We start from the raw sequence: 20,372 nt of genomic DNA, 5'->3' as shown, positions 1-20,372 counted from the left end.
ACCTCTATCAGGATGCGAGGGAGGGAAGGTAGCTCTAAGGGAGCCAGTACATTTGGGGAGCTGTCTTGAAAAAGCACTTTTTAATGTCACTAGTTGTCATGCACCTTAGTCCTATGCTATAGGGCCTACAGCATAACAATGTTTGAGCCTTCATTCACATGCTGCATATGCTGGACTCCAGAACTGCTGCAGAAGGTGCCACCATTACAGAGGTGAGAGATCATCATAGATATTGCTCTGTGAAGAAATACAAATAATCATTAATATAGAGGTGAAGGTGGGAATGTAAACATGCAATGGCTAGGAAAATCTCCACTCAAATTTTTGCACCAGAAGTAGCCATGGCCTGCCCAAGATTGGTAGGGACTCTGCAAAATATCACATGTAGGGCTTCATCTGGCTCTCTCAATACCTAGGTTAAGCAAGCAAACAACCAACTCTGCCCTGAAGTACTCTGTAGATACAAACTGATGTAATGCACCAAGCAGTCCAAAAGTGAACGTTAGTGCAGGGATCCTGCACAGAGGTGAGTTGCCAAAGGAGAGCAACTTGATGTGAATTAAATAATGTGAGGTTATTCTGGACATAAAGACAAGGTAACAGGTAGGGGCATGTATAGGGGGAGTGGTGTAAGAAGGAGGAGAAACTTCAGCTGTATGCTGAAGAGGATGAACATTTATACACAGATGCAATAGCTGAATTTTAACCATTAAGCCTACCTCCTGTGTAGCTGTAAGTGATGGTTTTCATAATAGAGGGTGCTCAGGTGATGAGTCAGACTAGTCACTCTGATTCCTCTGCTTGATGATGTTCAAAGAGTGGATTTGAAATTGCTATATTACATAGTGTGCTGATAAAAATGTGGCTTGGTGTTTCATCATCTTTGTTTCTTGTTTTCAAACATTAAGGCTGGGATTTTCACACACTTACCTGGGGGCAATTGTAAATGAATGTGAGCTTAAGTTGTACACAAAAGTATATTAAATTCATTTGCAAGAGAGCAGTAATTAGTTACTACCATGATTAGCAGCAAATATGGTAGATTTCCAAGCATTAGATTGGTGCTAATCATTTTTCCATCATTTGCATTTTTTATTACTAAAAAGGACATTTACTAAATTTTAGCAGCTGTAATCAGTACCCTTAAAATCTGTAATGGTTAGCAGGAGGAGGAACCTCACTTCTTTGACACATTTCTTCAAATAAATGTCCCTGAGGTCCTATTGAAATGGAAGGGGAAGGTTGCACCTGCAAGGTAATGGCTAAGGGTGGGGGTGTTTTCTAAACTCAGGGCGCAGGTAGGGCCCTGCCTTGCAGGACCATCACTTGAGTTTTAAGGGGCACTCGTGTGCTAAACACAATAGTCCTGCAGAGGGGTCCCCTTGCCTGGGGCAGAGCGCAGTGAAATAACACCGGGCCCTTTGCCCCTTGGCACACTACAGCCCGAACTCAGCTGGAGCCTGAAGAAGCAGCGGGGCGCGGAGCCGCCAGGGCCCGGATTCTGCGGCGCTTTACTACTGGGAGGGCAGAGCGGTAGGGTTGCCAACTCTCCCGGACCGCGTAGACCGGACGCCATTTGCTGCAAGCCCGTCAGGTCCGGGAGAGTTGGTAACCCTTGCGGAGCTGCTTTCCCGTCCACCCCAACGCGCGGGGCGTCCGCGTGGCAGCCTGCGGCGGCCGAGCGGCTCCATCGCCCCATAGGCAGCGGGAGTGACTGACGCTGGCGCCAGCCTTTGCCACCGCCAGGGGGCTCCCCTGCCGCGCTCTGTGACGTGCCCGGGAAGTCACTGTGCCCCCGCCCGCGTCCCGCAGAGGCCGATGGAGGCTGCTGCGCTACATGGGGGAGCTGGCGCTGGCTCTGGCTCGCTAGTGAGGTTTGTATTGTAACGCTGTTAAACCCCCGGGAAATCCCCCTGCCTGCCCCGCGCCCGCTCTCCTTGCTCCACACCACTAGCTCACTCGCCATCTGCCCACTCTCCTGTACTGTAGCCCTTATTGGGGTCTGCTTGGGCTTGTGCTACCCCCCATTAATCATCAGAGAAACAAAAATAATTGCAGTTAATTACAGTTTTAATTGCAGTGTTAAACAATACTAGATTACCGTTTTACAACTTATACATATTTTTGGATGTTTCTCTACTTTTTCAGCTATATTGATTTGAATTACAATGGAAAATTCAAAACATGTCCTGCTCATTTTTTATTATTTTAATTACAAATATTTGCACTGTAAAAAAGATAAACAAGAGATAACGGAATCTACAAGTTGAAGCATGAAGTGACATATAAATGTTTTTCATATCTGGCATGTAAATACCATGCAGCACCAACAATAACAATGCCTTGTGAATGCCTGTTTTCACTGTCAGGTGTCATGGTAAATAAGAATTTGGCAGCATTATCTCCCATAAATGTAAACAAACTTGTTTGTCTAAAATGATTGACTGAACAAGAAGTAGGACTGAATGGACCTGTAGTCCATAAAGATTTACAATTGTTTTGTTTTTAAGTGCAGCTGGGTAGGGAAAAAAATCCAGATTTATAAATTGCACTTTGAACAGTAAACACTACAATACTTTTATGAGATGAACTGGAAAATACTATTTTTGTTTATATTATTTACAGTGAAAATATTACAATAATATAATAAAAAGTAAAGTGAGCACCATATAATTTGTCTTCTCTTCTGTAATTGAAATATAGAAAAACATCCAAAAGCATTTACAATAAGTTTAAATTGGTAGCTTGTTATTATTTAACCGTGCATTAAGACTGCAATTGATTAAATTTTTTTAAATTGAGTTAATTTCTTTTGAGTTTACAGCAATTAATTAATAGCTCTGGTTTAAACAGATACACTGTGGCAAAATGTTAACTAAAGGAAAACAAAATGACTGTCTACAAGTATAGATAGAATGCAAACTTTAAGGCTGGAGAGGAACTGCTTAGGGTGGGAAAAAGAAAACCAGAAAGACTGGATTAAATAAAAGGAATATTTAGAATTACAGGAGAAAGAAACTTCTTGCCATTGAGATCCACTGAACTGGAATAATTTTCCAAGGAAAGAAGTAGATGCCCCACCTTCTGAGACGATTTAAAAGTACGCTGGGCAAAACACTAGAGATGTCCAATAGAAAAGACTCAAGGACTGTAAAAGAAATGGACTACTTCTAATAGGTATAAGACTATTATGTTATCAAACCATCTAGCCATCCACTATCTGCTTTTTAGTATTTTTATTTTGTCTCTTCGCATTTTTCTCACTTCATTCCACTCTTCTACTAGTCTTTAGCTCTGTTAGTGTTATTACTAAAATTAACTTACTTTCATTTTTTTCAGCATAAAATAGACAAAATGAGTCAAATTAGGGATGACCAATCACCAAATGGCAGTGAAGAGAAGAAACAGATATTCTTTCACAGTTGCAAAGTGAGTACTTTGGGGTAAAAATGATTGATAGCTATATTATTTGCCTTGTTTATTAGCCTTACCTTTTTTGTTTATAGACATTTCTACAGTAACAAATTGCTGTCTTTTAAAAAACCCTCTAATGTATAATCGCATTTTCAGAAGATTAAGATAGTTCATTCTTTGACAGAGTGTGATGTCTGATTGGTGAATAAAAAGAGTGTAATCAAAGTACATTCATACTTAAATTAGTTCTGTAGCAGAAAAGATTTGGGCTCAGAACTTGGGATGTAAGTGAGTAGTCGAGTATTCCTGCTGCCACTCTATCAGAGGCAGCAAGGTGGGGGGAAACAGGAATTGGTGCTGGGGGGAGCCGGCTTAAAAGCCGGTTCCCCCCAGCATCATCTCCATGGTGCTGCCTCCTTCCACACCTGCTGCTGCTTCTGATAGAGGCAGCAGCATGGGGGTGGGAGGCTGCCTCAAAGTAGCTTCTGCCCATGGCAGGCCAAGGTTCACTGCAAGCAGAGGTGGGTCTGGAAGCAGCCCCTATCCATGGCGGTCTGGGCTGGCCATGGGCAGAGGCTGCTCCAGCAGCGGCCATGGGCAGAGGCTGCTCCAGCAGCGGCCATGGGCAGAGGCTGCTCCAGCAGCAGCCTGTCTGCAAGAGGTTCCAGCTCCCTCCTGGGGAGCCACAGGGCTCTTATTACATTTAAAAGGCAGTGGTCTGAGACCTGGTGCAAGCCAGGACTGCTGAGTCACCCCTGCTGCAGTTCTGTTGTTTAAATGTAGTAGGAGCCGGACTGCCTATGCATCCAGCTCCTATTACATTTAAACTGCAGAGCCGCAGCAAGGCCCCTTATGAATTAATCGTGTACTTGATACAAATTGTATCGAGTCCGCGATTAGTCAGTGACCCACTTCTTAACATCCTTACTAAAAACACAGTTGTTGCCATTAAAAGTTTAGTGTGTATGAGTCTAGTGTAGTATTTGAACAGCTACTGTTTTCCCATGTACTGAGAAAAAAATTAACTGGCTAAATGTGTAGTATAAATTTTCAGATGTTGACTTTTTAAATGGCAATTATTCTGTCAGAGCATTTGGCCTTTATTCATTACACTGTCTATTATCATGGTGCTGAAATGTTATTTTTCCATCTATGCTACAGTAATTCAACTAATAATGATTTGTTCAGTAACATAGCTGATGAATTGAAAAAGCAAACATACAAGTAGGTTATTTAATCAGGTTAGGTGCATATATTCAAAAGTACTTTTGGGAAGCCGTGTATTCAACTCTCTTTGAAATCTAGTGGGAATAAAGTGCTTAACCCTTCACCATTGACAATCTCCCCCATAATGACGATTAATCAGTAAAATCTGAGTGTAATGCACCTCTCCACACAATGCTTTGCAAATTAAGTTGTACCGAACCAGTAAGTCATATGAATAAACAGTCATGTTTCATTAGCACCTCAGTAGGTTCACTCTATCTGCAGTATTTATAGAGAGATTCTCATTGAGACTGTTGTATAATCAAGTTACATATAAAAATATATATCTGAAGGTCTCAAAGTTTCTCTGTTTTTGTCCCATGTAAAATGGTGTATAATGCAAAAATATTTGAAGCCAGAAGAAAAACTGCCCTCGAACTTACTGTATGTGACTGGTGAGAATAGTACATTCTTAAGATTTAATGCCTCTTCAGGGCAGTGTATGACTAAGAGCCTAGCTCTCTGGTGATTTTCTGTATGTAATCGTATATATTGCTCCAAACAAATTAGATTTGAAAACCAACTGGGATAGTTTCTTTAATGAGGTCAGCAATGAGATCTATGTTCCATTATGGACATGAATGCAGGTATTATACCTTGTGCAATATGAAAAGCTATACAGTAGACTTCCGATAATCCAGCACCTTTTGGACCTAGGTGGTGCCGGATTATCAGATTTGCCGAAGAATCAGGAGGTCCAGTACAGCTGCACGGCTTAACAGCTGGCCAGGACACAATCTCCCTCTCCCTCCCCTCCCCTTTCCTCTTCCCTCTTCACATCTTCTCCCTGCTATAACCTGATCCTCCTCCTCCTCCCCTATCCTCCCCTTTCCCCTTCGCTGAAGCAAAACGCTCTTCTCCATATTGTAACATGATCCCACTCCCTCCCCCAACCTTATGCTCCCTCTGGTTACAGCCAGCATGTGTGCTGAGCGGAAGGCTTTTTAATCAGCTGGTCAGGAGTGCTTGGCATTTTGATGCCAGTATCGGGAGTGCCGAACAGTTGGATGCCGGACTATCGGAGTTTTACTGTATATGCATCTTTACAGAATAGCATAAAGACAATGGGAATATTATCAATGCTATGGGTATCACAAGTATTTCTTATTATACCATATATGATTATTCCAACTGTTGTCTTCATTCCTTGCCTCCAGTTGCTTCTCATCATATGCTTAGGTTATAAGATATTTGAAGCAGGGTCTATCTTTTTCTACTAAATATGTGGGCAGGAGACAATGCCTACTACATTATTATCCTCATCTCTGACTGGTACCTCTATAATTAAAAAGGAAAATGTTTATGTCATCAACACTATTTTTATTGTGGGATTGGGCTATCAAAATCCAGTATAGACATATTCTGTATTTTGTGGCAGGTATCAGAATTGTCATCTCTTGCAAATGTTGAAAATGAACACCAGAAGCATCAATTGCTTTTGAAGGGAACACAAGTCTCTCTCTTCCATACACTACGGTCAGTAATAAAATCCAGTAAGACTGCAGTATTTAACAAGCAAAGCACATTACCTCCTGAGCCCACTACTGTGTTACAGAATTGGTCAAAAGACGGTGTGGCAAAGACGGATGCTGATTCTCAAAGGACAATGAAAAGCAAAAATAGTTGTGTATCGATGAGTGTTAAGTGTCTATCTAAATTGAAGACAACAAATTCTGCTATAGAAGGAAACAAAAACGCAGACAGTAGTGGTCCACTGCCAGTGCATATGCTTCCATATGTGGTTTTAATAAAAAATTGTCTTCCTTTGTCAATTTCTTCGATCCATTCCAAATGTTGCAAAGCAGAGATACTGAGCAGGATACTGTACATTACTCTGAGACTCTGGAAAAAGAAAGCAATCAAGCCTTTACCTCGAGATCATCCCAATTCCAAATTACAGACGCCTGAAGGTTGGCAATCTGTATTTATAATTATTTATGAATGATTGAGGCTATTACAAGAGAGATTAACTAGAAACAATAGAATTAAACTAACAAAGGGGCAAAGTAGGCTGAATATCAGGAGACCGTTCTTGAGGGTGAGACTTCAATATTGCACTCTGAAACAGTTTCCAGATGGTGGGAGCCTTGGCATTTGGGATATGTAACTGCTCAGAGGACTAGAAAATATATCATTCATAGGGAACAAACATATAGTAAGTGAGCTAGGTTTATTTAGTTCTAACATTTAAGTGTTCTATAAAGACATGTGCTAAGAATATCCAGAAATAAATGTAATCCTAAGAGACACAGGGAGAGATTTTAACATGGGTCCAGTATCCATAGTTTGGGCAGCACAGAGATGATTCTTTCTTTTGAGCCTGATATTTCTCCCGCTGAATTCAGTGGAAGTCTTGGCACTGATTTCAGTGCGAGCAGATGCAATGTAGGCAGTGCTAGCTTTTCCTCTCTGCTCCATCAATATGTCTTAACTATGGTGTGATGGAACCACCAATAGGGTGTAGGAGAATGCAGTAGTTAAGTGTCCATGCCTATTCATCCTTTACCCAGTATACTAAGATTAGCATTGGCAAATGTGCCAAACAGTAGTGATTACCCCATGTGAGTTGTGAAGCTTTTCCTGCTTCATTTAAATCAGCAGTTTTTCTATTGATTTCAATAGACGCAAGAGAGGGCCTATTTTATCAATTGGATGCCTAAAATTAGATACCTAACTGCATATTTGTGCATCTAAATAAGTGACTTGAAATTCAGAGATACTAAGCACCTGATGCACTTACTAAAGTCAATACAATGCAGTATTACAGATACTTCTTGCTCATTTTGATGAAAGACATTATTACATATAATGCTTATCTTGTATGCAATTTTTTTCCTGCTTTCAGAATCAAAATATGTGAACTTCTTTAATCTAAAGGATCTGCAGTGGAAATTCTATAAAGGTATTGTGAAAAGAAAACAGAAAGTGAGAGTTTTATGGCGAGAAGCAGACTACAGACCTTTTAAGCTATGCCAGGAGAAAATCAGGAATGAAGAATACATACTCCCATTGATTCCTAAGAACTGGATAATACATGAGTCTCTTAAATGAGTTTGTGCAATGTATATCCTGCTTATATCAAATTAACAATGAATTTAAATGGAGAGTGACTGCAGTTCTTCAGAAAGATTAAATTAAAATGTGAAGACATTGCACAATTAAGTTTACTATTATTAAATTTTTGCAGTAGTACCTAGGAGCATATCAATGGAACAGGACCCCATTGTGCTAGGTGCTGTACAAACACAGACAAAAAAAATTGGTTCCTGCCCCAAATCAAACATCATCAAACACACATAGTCTGCTAAATACTATTGCACCAGCCAAAGTGACTATGGTTGGTGGCACTACACCAGGCACAGTATAATGAAATTCCCAGATCTAGCCTAATCCTGTGAGTCCATGAATCTCTAGGGTGGCCCATGAGTGGCACCAGGTAGAGTCTGGTGCACACCTCTTCACATGTCTAGGGAGAGTTTGACAGTACTCTGGTGTGGTTTTATCCATTCTAGCAACATGACCAAAGAGTACGTGCCATTTTTCAATTTAATGAGCAAGTGAAGAAAGGCCAGATCTTTGTGAGATTGTGTTGTTTCATGCTGTTCCAAGTCAGCTTGTCATAAGGTTTTGATTTCTGACCCATATAGCAATACAGGCAGTACGTAGGGTGATAGATCCTGAACATTGTCTCTGCGCAGAGACTTTTTTGCATCCATTAAAAGGGACATGGAAATTATACAAGAGACAGCAAGACCTATTAGTCAAAGACTGCCCCAATGAGATTATCATAAGACAAGAGACAATCAGAGGATGCAGGCAGGGAAGCACAAGAAAATAATACAACAATATTGGTTAAAGTGTCATTTATCTTTATATTAAAGTAAGTCCCTATTGCATTTCCTTAGCTGTTAACATCATGGGTCTGATACTGCTCACATTAACAACAGGTTTACAGCAGTGTAACTTAAGTGGAATTAGTCCTGATTTGAGATCAGAATCAGATATAAAATAGACAAAAATATCCATCCTGCAAATAGCAATAGAAAATATAAGTGAACAATTTCTCTCCACTCCACAACAACAGTTGACAGGGACAACTGTGATGCTGAGATATGACTGGAAAATATGTTCACACATGTTTCATTGATAATGGTGCATCACAGTTGAATTGACACTATGGAGTAATACAGTCATGACATAGTGAGTGAAAAGCGGCTAACAAATTCATGGACACCTACAGTTATCCAGGCTCTCCTTTCCCTTTAGGTTCTTCTCTATCAGCTAGCGAACTCTGAAAATAACATAACAATAATCTGTTTTGTGGTGATGATATGAGATAGGTGGGAGAGGTTGGACTTCATTTCCTTGTCCTAGTCACCTGACCTGGATCGAGTTACCAAGATTAATATTAACACCCCTGCAGTTACTCTTGTTGCCCCAACTGAGGGAATCCACCAAAGGCTAAAGCATGGCTACGTCTAGATTGTATCCCTTTTATGAGAAAGGGATGCAATCTAGATGTAGCCCATGTGTTTCCTAATCCCTCCAAACGATCAATGCCTTCTACTTGCAAAGCAACTACAGGTCCTCTCCACCAGTCTTGCTCTGGGAGGTATTCTTTGGAAGCTGATTTCCCTAAGGATTTGTTTTCCCAGGGCAACTAAAATATGTGACCATATAGGACTGTTGAATTATTTACAGCCATATAAATCGGGGTCAACATAATTATGATAACAAGCCATAGTTTTTGCAATTTAATTTTTTCGTATTGGGGCACTTCCTAAAGGGCTAGGCCCCGCTGTGGTAGCTCCGGTACAGATACATAACAAAAGTGCATTCCCTGCCCACAAGGATTTACAGTAGAAGTCTGAAATAGGAAGTAATACGCGGATATGTTGAACAAATGGTGTAGACACAAGGTACTGGGTAGAGGTCACTAAGTTGTTGTTTTTTCTGGGCTTAAATCCAAAGTTTACACAAACAGAAATTCACAGAGATATGGATTTCAGTCAGGTACAAGAGGCTTATGCTGGCTATAAAACAACTTCATAAATCTGATGATAAATATAGCTGACAACTTGAACACCAGGTTATTGTGTTCTCACACATGCTATTTTTTTGCTGAGGAGATTTAGCTACTATGATCTGTTAGAGCAGCGATGGGCAACTTAGGCTAGTAAGTGGGCCATATGAATGGCCCTCCTTTTTCACAGTGGGCCACAAGATTGTCATAACCAAGATGATCTCCCAGTGTAGGTTAGTTTTGCTAATTGTGCTTGCATACCCAGAATTTGCAGTATGTGCCAATTGAACCATAGTAGTGCTTTCATTGGAGGGATTGCACAGCTCTCTGTCATTGTTTTGTTCAATGAGCACGTACCTCATTTCACATGCTTTTGCTTTAAGTGTGTGCCACTTCAGTAATATTGGTAGCAAAAAAGACCTACACACACAGAAACCAGCAGAATCTGGCAACCCGATGCATGGGCAACTGTAAATAAAATGTCTCGTGAGCCACACATTGAACCCTGATGGACTACATGTGGCCCTTGGGCCACAGTTGCCTGCCACTGTGTTAGAGGAATCATAAGGGACATGTGAAAATGGAACAAAATGGCCTAGGGATCTTGTTAATCATTGATATAACTTGGATTTTTTTTGAGTACACAGTTAACATAATATATATATAACATCTATAGAAATCAGCGTGCTCCTTTTGCTTGTATGTGTATGTGTGTTTATAAGTATACATAGCATAGAAACGTAGAGCTGCAAGGGATCTCTAGAGATCAAGTCTAACCCCTTGCACTATTGCAGGACCAAGTACAGGCAGTCCCCGAGTTACGCGGATCCGACTTATGTCAGATCCGCAGTTACGAACGGGGCACTTCCTCTCCCTGATCTCCAGCAGACCAGGGAGAGGAAGCAAAGCGGCGGAACGCACGGCCAGCTGACAGCCCAGACGCGTCTGGGCTGTCAGCTGGCCGCGTGCTCCGCTCTGCTCCCCCCCCCCTCGGTCCGCAGACCAGGGGGAGGGGGAGCAGAGCTGGCCGCGCGTTCTGCCGTTCTGCTCCGCTCTGCTCCCCCTCCCCCTGGTCTGCAGACCATGGGGGGGGGGGGGGAAGCAGAGCGGAGCACGCGGCCAGCTGACAGCCCAGATGCGTCTGGGCTGTCAGCTGGCTGCGCGTTCCGCCGCTCTGCTCTGCTCTGCTCTGCTGCCCCTCCCCCTGGTCTGCAGACCTGGGGGACCGGAAGCAGAGCAGAGCAAAGCCGCGGAGCCCGAGGGCAGCAGGATAGCCACGGCGCGTCTGGGCTGTCCCGCTGCCTGCGTGTTCTGCCGCTTTGCTCCCCGTCCCCCTGGTCTGCAGACCAGGGGGACGGGGAGCAAAGTAGAGCAAAGCCCCGGAGCCCGAGGGCAGCAGGATAGCCACGGCGCGTCTGGGCTGTCCCGCTGCCCCCGTGCTCCGCAGCTTTGCTCCGGACGCCTGTGGTACAGCAGCTGGGACGCTGACGGTTGGTCCCATAGCGCCGCTCTGGGCGCCACTGGACCAACCCAGCAGCACCCCAGCTGCTCTGCCCCAGGTGTCCCCAAGTCAGCAGCTGCTGAAAATGACCAGTGGCTGACTACAGGAAGCCCCTTCCCCGGGCTTCCTGGAATCAGCCGCTGATCAGTTTCAGCAGCAGCTGACTTGGGAATGCCTGGGGTTCTTAAGTTGAATCTGTATGTAAGTCAGAACTGGCGTCCAGATTCAGCCACTGTTGAAACTGATCAGTTTCAGCAGCGGCTTAATCTGGACACCAGTTCCGACTTACATACACATTCAACTTAAGAACAAACCTACAGTCCCTATCTTGTACGTAACCCGGGGACTGCCTGTAAACGTAAACCATCCCTGATAAGTGTTTGTCTTAAAAACCTCCAATATGGAGATTCCAAAATCTACCTTGAAATCCTATTCCATAATTTAGCTAATTTTTGAGTTAACACATTATCTCTAACTAGCCAGTAAGGCCTGTCATTGACCATGCAAAGTAATTTTGTATGGATTACACATTTAGGAAAGTTCAAGAAATTAAATACATGTAATAGATTTTTTTTTATTACTGTGCTTGCAAAAGGGAAGTAAAAGAACACTTTTAAATTTGTAGGATTTCACCTTCAAACATTGTTCATTTTATTGAATAATTACCATACATAGTAAATTTGAATCAGGACCTCGTATAGCTTCTATTACTCTTTCCATAACTAATTTGAATTATTTTGTGATTTGTAACAGTAAACATTTTCTTTGCACTAAAGTGACAGTTGAATAGGCGACTCAGTTTTAATTTGTTTGCAAATATTTTTATGAACTCTAATCATAATAATCATGACTTTTTCTGATGAAAACCAAAAAATAATGATTTAAACCTTTCACCCAGCATATCCTGGTATAAGAAGTAGTGCATTCAGCTAATTTAAGTGGCATGATTGTTTATGAAAAATTTGGTATCTGTAGGTAATCCCAAAATATGACTTTATTTTGCACAAACAAATCCACAAACAAACAAACTCTTCAAAATTTATAATAGATATCTAAACTATATCTCTTTGTGGCAGATGAAGCTCATTACCACTTATAGCTCCAGTGCACATTAGGAACAATTGATCTCAACCTTCTTTATAATGGCCCTTAAGATATCTGAAGACTTGCTATCAGGTTCTCTCCCCACCCCTATTTTCTTTCTCAGTTTTTTAAATCTTTTTTCATGTCAGCTTTTCTAAACCGTTTATCATTTTTGTTGCTCTTCTCTAGATTCTCATCCATTTGTCTACATCTAGCCTAAGGTGTGCTATCCACCACTGGTCACAGTACTCCAGCAGAGGCCTTACCAGTGCCAAGTAGACTGGAACAATTTTTTCCCATGTTTCACATATGAAACTCCTGTATTAATACACCAGAATATTATTCTTTTTTGCAACTGCAACAGTGTTGCTTCATATTCAATTTGTGACCCATTGTAATCCCCAGATGCTTTTCAGCTGTATCACCATTTAACTAGTTTTGCCCATTGTGTAGTTGACCATTTGATTTGATTTTTTTTTTCTTCATAAATGTAGTACTTTACATTTGTCTTTATTGAATTTCATCTGGTTGATTTCAGACCAATTCTTTAATTTGTCAGAGTCATTTTGAATTTTAATCCTGTCCTCTAAAGCGCTTGCAAACTCTTCTAACCTGGTGTCATCCACGAATATTATACACTCATCCAAATCATTAATGAAAATACTCAATAGTCCTATACTGAAGAAGGACCACTGCAAGACACCACTAAATATGTCATCCTCATCTGACAGTGAACTGTTGATCATTATTCTTTGAGTATGGAGTTTCAACCAATTACGCATCCATCTTTTAGTAATTTCATTTAGACCACATTTCATTAGTTTACTTATGAGAATATAATGTGGGACTGTATCAAAGCCCTTACTAAAATCAAGATATATCATACCAGAAGCCTCACCCCTTCTGCTCTCCACCAGTAATCAGGTCAATGAAAGAAATTGGGTTGTTTTGGCCTGTTTTGTTGACAAATATATGCTGACTATTTCTAATAACCGTATCCTTTAGATGCTTTCAAATGGATTGTTTAATCATTTGTTTGAGTATCTTTCCAGCCATCAAAGTCAGGCTGACTGGTCTATCATTTCCTCAAGTTCTCTTTGTTCCACTTATTAGCAATTAGAAGACTTACCCAGCATTGCCCAGATCTGACCCGAGGTAAGGGGGGCCATGCAGGCCTCCTGCTGCACTCCCTAGGCTGGGGCTGTGAGGGGTCAGCCCAGGACTGGGAAAGGGACTGGCCCAGGCCCAGGATGGTGTGGGGGCCTCCCACCGGCACTCCCCGGGCTCAAGTGGGGGAGGGGAGAGCTGCACAGAGGCTTCCTGCCAGTGTGGCCCAGCCCCAGGAGTAGAAGAGGCAGGGCGCAGCGCAGAGGCCTCCTGCTGGCACACTCTAGGCCTGGACCCTGAGACAGAAGGGGCAGTGTGGAGGCATCTGGGGCGGCAGGGAGTGGACAGAGCAGAGGCTTTCCTCCGGCACTCCCTGGGCCTGCTGGACAGCTCAGCGATGCTGGTGGGGACACCTGTGGGTCCTGCGGAGGGGGCAGAGCTGCACTGCCCAGTCCTGGTAGTGCTCCGCAGAAAGTCGTGATGGTGAGGTTGGTGGGGTTTCCTCTCCTCCCTTTTCCAGCGCTGGAGGTGGGGCTTTGGGCAGGAGGGCCACTTCCGTGGGCCAGTGGTTGGGAAGATGGCAAGCCCCATCCCCAGCTAGCAACTCCCTTCCTGGTGCAGCTGCCCCTGTGGTCACTATACAGCATAGCTGTCCCCTATGCTTACTGCTCCTAGTGGTGACTGTGTAGTATCAAATACCTCTAATCAGCCACCTCCTTTCCATGTAATGGAAAAAAATCAAATTCCAGGAACTTCCAGTTTTCCTGCAACAACCAACCTCTGACCTTGCTTTAAGTTAGGATAAGAGGAAGCTGCACACCAAATTTGGTGGTCCTATTTAGGAGGATTTCTTGAACAAATGGACTCAAAGGCAGACTCACTCACAGACAAACAGATGCCTCTAAAATCTATAGAGAGATAGGTACTATGTTAGCCTTTCTATAAACTGTACCTGTCCTCAAGTTCTCAGAGATAAATGCTAATAGTTCAAAGGATGCTTCAAGTATAGTGTTTTACTGTCTTTTAAAATTTCCCAAATACTTATGGTTATAACCAGATCTGCGCAAGAACTGAGGCTGTTCATCTTTATGGTTCAACAAATTCTGCTGGTATGTGGTAGCTGCTATTTAGAGGCTAGTTTCATACACTAGATATTTTTTTTAAATGATACCTGACAAATGCTTTGATTTCTTCAACTATTCCATAATAGCAATTGATTTTATGAATACACATCTCTCACTGTGGTACCGAATCTTGAGGACACCACACTGCAAGTGACATAATCACACCAATGCAAACCTGTAGACCTTACTGGGATATCCATGTTCTTGCAATGCAAAAGGTGGAAAGACAACATTGTCTGTTGCTCCTTCCTGCATACAAATGGTACCTATCCCTGCTTTCCTTTTGTCAGAATCAGTTATTTCGCTTGTTTTGCACCAGTACATATTTAGGAATAATTCCTTAATTTTGCACATTTCTAGCACCGTGATAGTCCCATTTTCCACAGAAACTATCACAATTCACACAGCTGCACATGTCTGGGCTCTGAAGGCAACAGATTCAGACTGTTCTGTAGCTGGAGAAGGCTCCAAGAGGTGGAAGCGGGTCTGATTTCCCCAGTGCTAAGGGAAGCACCCCCATCAGGCAGTGGTGGATTAATGCATAGGGCCTGTGCCGAAGATCTACAGCCAGTTTGAAGATCTACAGGCAGGAACCACTGGAGGACAGGGACAGTAGCTTCCAGTTGGGGTCCCCCTACACTGGGCAGGAGCCTTTGGGGAGGTGACACAGCCCCAAACCTGGGCACAAGGAGCAGCCCTGAGCCCAGGTGCCCAAGCCTAGGGAGGAGCCGCAGTTTGGAAGACTCGTGCCCAGCTCTGGGGCTGCTGCAGTGCAGAAGTGAAGGTAGACCAGCTCACTTCTGCCCTACCTGTGGAGGAGGGTCCGATCACCTCCCATAACAGCCACACAGAGAAGGATAAGTCCTGTCTTTCCCCAGCCCTGCTGAACTAGCAGATCTCAGGGAGATCAGATTTCGTGGGGAAGGATTTATGTCATGGTTGTTGATTCATTTTTCAAAGCCATGAAATCGGTAGGGCCACATGCATAACGGCTGCTAGCTCAGAATGAGCATGCTTAACAAATGTTCATTCATTCTTTTGTACAGTCTGAGAATTTGGCCTTGTCCTCATGTTAACACGTGATCAGTAGACAAAGAGCCTCTCCTCAGGGCCCAGCTTAAAACCCCACGGCTACGTCTACACTGGCCCCTTTTCCGGAAGGGGCATGTTAATTTCACCTATCGTAGTAGGGAAATCCACGGGGGATTTAAATATCCCCCGCGGCATTTAAATAAAAATGTCCGCCGCTTTTTTCCGGCTTTTAAAAAAGCCGGAAAAGAGCGTCTACACTGGCCCCGATCCTCCGGAAAAAGCGCCCTTTTGAAGTAGGAATAAGAGCCTCCGGAAAAGGGCGCTTTTTCCGGAGGATCGGGGCCAGTGTAGACGCTCTTTTCCGGCTTTTTTAAAAGCCGGAAAAAAGCGGCGGACATTTTTATTTAAATGCCGTGGGGGATATTTAAATCCCCCGCGGATTTCCCTACTACGATAGGTGAAATTAACATGCCCCTTCCGGAAAAGGGGCCAGTGTAGACGAGCCCCACATGTGTATACACTTTTCCCTTGAGATTTCCTGGGAAAGGCAGGCAACTTTTTATACCTGTGACAGCATGATAAGGGCTAGTGCTTGAGTCAACACTCTAATCACTATTAGCTTAATTTGATTCCTCTGGAGAAGGCCTAATTGGAGAGAGGTGTATGCCTTATCAGGCTATATTGGGGCTGATGAGTCATGAGTTAACAGGAAAAACTATGAAAGGGCAGTGGGAGATGATGGGGGTGGTGCAGAAAGGAGGCAGTAAAACTGAAGGGGAGGTGAGTTGGAGAAAGAGGTTTTTCTGGGTAAAGACATTTTACTCTGCTCCCCTTTTGTTTTGGAGAAGGGGTTTGAAGATACAGTGTGTAAAGGCATAGGGACAGTATTATGTATTGGTGTAGAAATTAACCCTAACTAAACTAAATGATTGCGTTTACAAGCAAGAAGGTCTCAGTGTGGTCTGTGTTTGTAGAAAAGTTGCAGATACAGCTGGCTGTCCTCTCACAGTCCCATAAGTTTTCCGTTAAAAGCATTTTGGGAAAAGCGTATCTAGATTGGCATGGATGTTTTTCCGCAAAAAGTGCTTTTTTCTGGAAAATCATGCCAGTCTAGGGCTGTGTCCAGACTCCATGCCTCCTTCGACGGAGGCATGTAGATTAGCCACATCGGAAGAGGGAAATGAAGCCGCGATTAAAATAATCGCGGCTTCATTTAAATTTAAATGGCTGCCCCGATCTGCCGATCAGCTGTTTGTCGGCAGATCGGGAGAGTCTGGACGCGATGCCCCGACAAAGAAGCCTTTCTTCATCGACACAGGTAAGCCTCGTGAAACCAGGTTTACCTGTGTCGATGAAGAAAGGCTTCTTTGTCGGGGCATCGCGTCCAGACTCTCCCGATCTGCCGACAAACAGCTGATCGGCAGATCGGGGCAGCCATTTAAATTTAAATGAAGCCGCGATTATTTTAATCGCGGCTTCATTTCCCTCTTCCGATGTGGCTAATCTACATGCCTCCGTCGAAGGAGGCATGGAGTCTGGACACAGCCTCTATGTAGCCTAACAGTCAGTGCATTCTGAAGCCAGCTCTCCTCAGGAATTCACAGCTAGTGCTGTAAAAGATCAGAAACCTGAAGGCTTAAATGTGGCAGGCATTTGTAGAGCTGTTGGAACTTCTGAAATAGTCAGAACTGCAGAAATGGCCTGTTAAATATAATTCAGAAACAAAAATGATCTCACAACAAACTAACTTGCATAGGAATAGAGATTTGCAGATGATAGCAAAATGGAGTGTTGGGAATGCATTGTATGTAGCAATCTGCGTAAACAGTGTTTCCAGGCTACTAGTGACATGAATGATAAATAGAACCTGTCAGCGCAGGCACTTAGCCAGCATTGGCCTGACATTGATCTCAGCTGCAGTCTCAGTACAACAGCAGGAGATTAGCTAGCAGCTTTGGCGGATAGGCACTGCTTTACCTTTGAACTATTTAATTGCAAGGTTACCACTCCCTATTGTTAAAACAGAAAGCAAGTCCCTATTCCCACACAGACATGGTCCCATAAAACACAAGGTTGCAGTCAAAAAATGAACATACCAATGCACAAAATACGTACCATACAATGCAGACTGGTAGTAAATTCCAATGCAGGTGCTTTTCGTAGGCAGGTCTATGTGTCCTCATTCATGGGCAGACTGCTTTAACAAATACTATACATCAGAGGGAGGGCTCTAGGTGAGGAAGAGTATATAAGGATGCACATCCCAATGACCATGCACTAGACAGAGATGCATCCAAGTACACTACCACTGCCAGAGGAATTACACAGGCACCGGAAATATCAACCATAGCCAAATGTGCTCTCTGCACTGAAGGCACGGATGAACTGATTCCTATATCTGTTGTTAGTTTCCACTAAACAACTGTCCAGAGTGCTGAACAATGCATGCCAGAAGAGTAGATAGTAACTCTCTTTGAAAGCAAACTAGATGTAGTCACCTGGAGCCTGCCCTTCTCTGCTGGACCATGGCCCCATGCTGCTGACTCTTTCCATGTAAGGAAAGACCATTCTACACGAGAGATCCACTTCCTGGACACCACTGTACAAATCAACAATGGAAAATTAGACACCACTCTCTACAGAAAACCCACCAACTCATACAGTTACCTACATGCATCCAGCTCCCATCCAGAACACACCACACGATCCATCGTCTATAGCCAAGCCCTTCGATACAACCGCATCTGCTCTAATCCCACTGACAGAGACCAGAAGCTTCAGGATCTCTACCAAGCATTTATAAATCTCAACTACCCACCCAGAGAAATAAAAAAGCAAATTGAAAGAGCCAGACGAATACCTAGAAACCATCTACTTCAAGACAGACCCAAGAAAACCAACAATAGAACACCACTTGTCATCACCTACAACCTCCAACTTAAACCTGTCCAACACATTATCAATAAACTACAGCCTATATTGGAACAGGATACCATACTCAAAGAGGCTCTGGGAGACAGACCCATAGTCTCCTATAGACAACCACCTAACCTCAAGATGATTCTTACCAACCACCACAGGACATACCACACTGATACCAACCCTGGTACCTTCCCTTGCAACTAACCCCGTTGCCAGCATTGTCCACATATTCATTCTGCTGATACCATTATTGGACCTAATCAAGTGAGTTATAAGATCAAGAACACATATTCCTGCGCATCCAGAAATATAATCTATGCTATCATGTGCCGAAAGTGTCCGTCTGCTATGTACATTGGACAAACATCTCAGACACTTCGCCAAAGGATTAATGCCCACAAAACAGATATCAGACAAGATCACAAAGAAAAAACAGTTTCTTGCCATTTTAACCAGAAAGGACACTCTCTCAATGACTTAACCACCTGCATTCTGCTTCAAAGACCTTTTACATCTGCACTTGAAAGGGAATCCTCTGAACTGTCATTCATGTTAAAATTCGACACTTTCCAAAAAGGACTTAACAAACATTTGAACTATCTCACCCATTACCAAGATAGTTTCCCCAATTATCACCTCTAATACCATTAACTCACAAACATCCCACTCTCCCTACCTCTAATATCATCAATTCACAGACACTTACCTCCCTTCCTTCCCCCCCCCTTGCATCCCCCTCCTGTTCTGCAATGTGATTTGTCCTTTTCATATTTGTTCATTTTTTTAAATTGTATCCTTTGGTATATATGGTTGTGACTACTTTCTTCCACTATTTGATCTGAGGAAGTGGGTCTGGCCCACGAAAGCTCATCATCTAATAAACCATCTTGTTAGTCTTTAAAGTGCTACATTGTCCTGCATTTTGCTTCATGTAAGGAAAGTAAGGGTCAAGATGACTGGATCTGCATGGCTACAAGGATTGGATTGGATACAAGGATTATAACCTTTTCCCCTCATTGTCTATTCAGATTGGGCCAGCTGTACTTTGTCCCTGCTAATAACTTAAGCCTTACTAACATCCCTGGGAAGTGGGAAAGCATTTTTATCCCCACATTAGAGAGGCACAGAGAGGGTGATTTGCATTAGTGTAAACTAAGGGTGGGGAATCTAAGGTTCAGGGACCAGATACAGCCCCAAGCATTCCTGGATCTGACTGACTAATTTTTCTTTGGGTCAGTGGCCCTCAACCCAAGAAAGGTTCCCCACCCTTGGTGTATACAGAAGGCATGGAAGAGCCAGAAATAGCCCATGTATTTCCATAATTGCCACCCCGCTGTCAAACATGTGGTGTGAAGGACTGAAAAATATATTAGATCAATTTCAAAAGTGCAGTGCAGTTTACATATTAGGAAAAACACAAACACACAGGGAAAGACATTTGTACACACATCAAGCAACTGTGCATGCAAACTCTACAGAATTAAGCAGTGAATAATACTGCTAACTACTATGCTATTAGTGCTATAAAAATTACAATTTAATTAATAACTGGATCCTAATGCCTACATTATGTAGGTTGATCAGTTCATGTAAGAGGTAGCTTCCAGCAAAGGTCTAATCCTGTGTCCATTGGAGTTGATGATTTGTAGAGTCCCATATTTCAAGGCCAGAGGGGACCATTATATGATCATTTAGTGACCTCCTGCATAATGCAGACCAAAGAATTCCACTCAATGGCAAACTGATAAAATTCCCACTAACATCAGAGATACAGAATCAGGCGCTAAATGTTCATGTAAGTCAGTCAGTAGTAGCACTGATGGCCCCACATTACAAAAGAAGATGTAGGCTCATATTGATGAGGTGCTAAGAGATGGGACATTTTCAAGTATGATCCTAC

General features: G+C 42.9%; 1 protein-coding gene across 1 annotated transcript; it reads left to right on the top strand.

Annotated features, from left to right (window-relative positions):
- The first annotated feature begins 637 nt into the window (after nt 1-637).
- LOC106732871 (uncharacterized) lies at nt 638-7,830 on the top strand. The gene is made up of 5 exons (XM_025177856.3): nt 638-1,874; nt 3,001-3,177; nt 3,340-3,429; nt 6,059-6,590; nt 7,526-7,830. The coding sequence occupies exons 3-5, from the start codon at nt 3,355-3,357 to the stop codon at nt 7,729-7,731; spliced, it is 813 nt and encodes a 270-aa protein (XP_025033641.2). The 5' UTR covers nt 638-1,874; nt 3,001-3,177; nt 3,340-3,354; the 3' UTR covers nt 7,732-7,830.
- The last annotated feature ends 12,542 nt before the right edge of the window (nt 7,831-20,372 follow it).

This window comes from Pelodiscus sinensis, chromosome 6 (assembly GCF_052426305.1).
Source record: "Pelodiscus sinensis isolate ZL-2025 chromosome 6, ASM5242630v1, whole genome shotgun sequence".
In the NCBI taxonomy this organism is placed as follows: Eukaryota; Metazoa; Chordata; order Testudines; family Trionychidae; genus Pelodiscus; species Pelodiscus sinensis.
The sequence above is the reverse complement of the archived record's forward strand: the minus strand, read 5'-3'. Positions and strand labels throughout refer to the sequence as shown.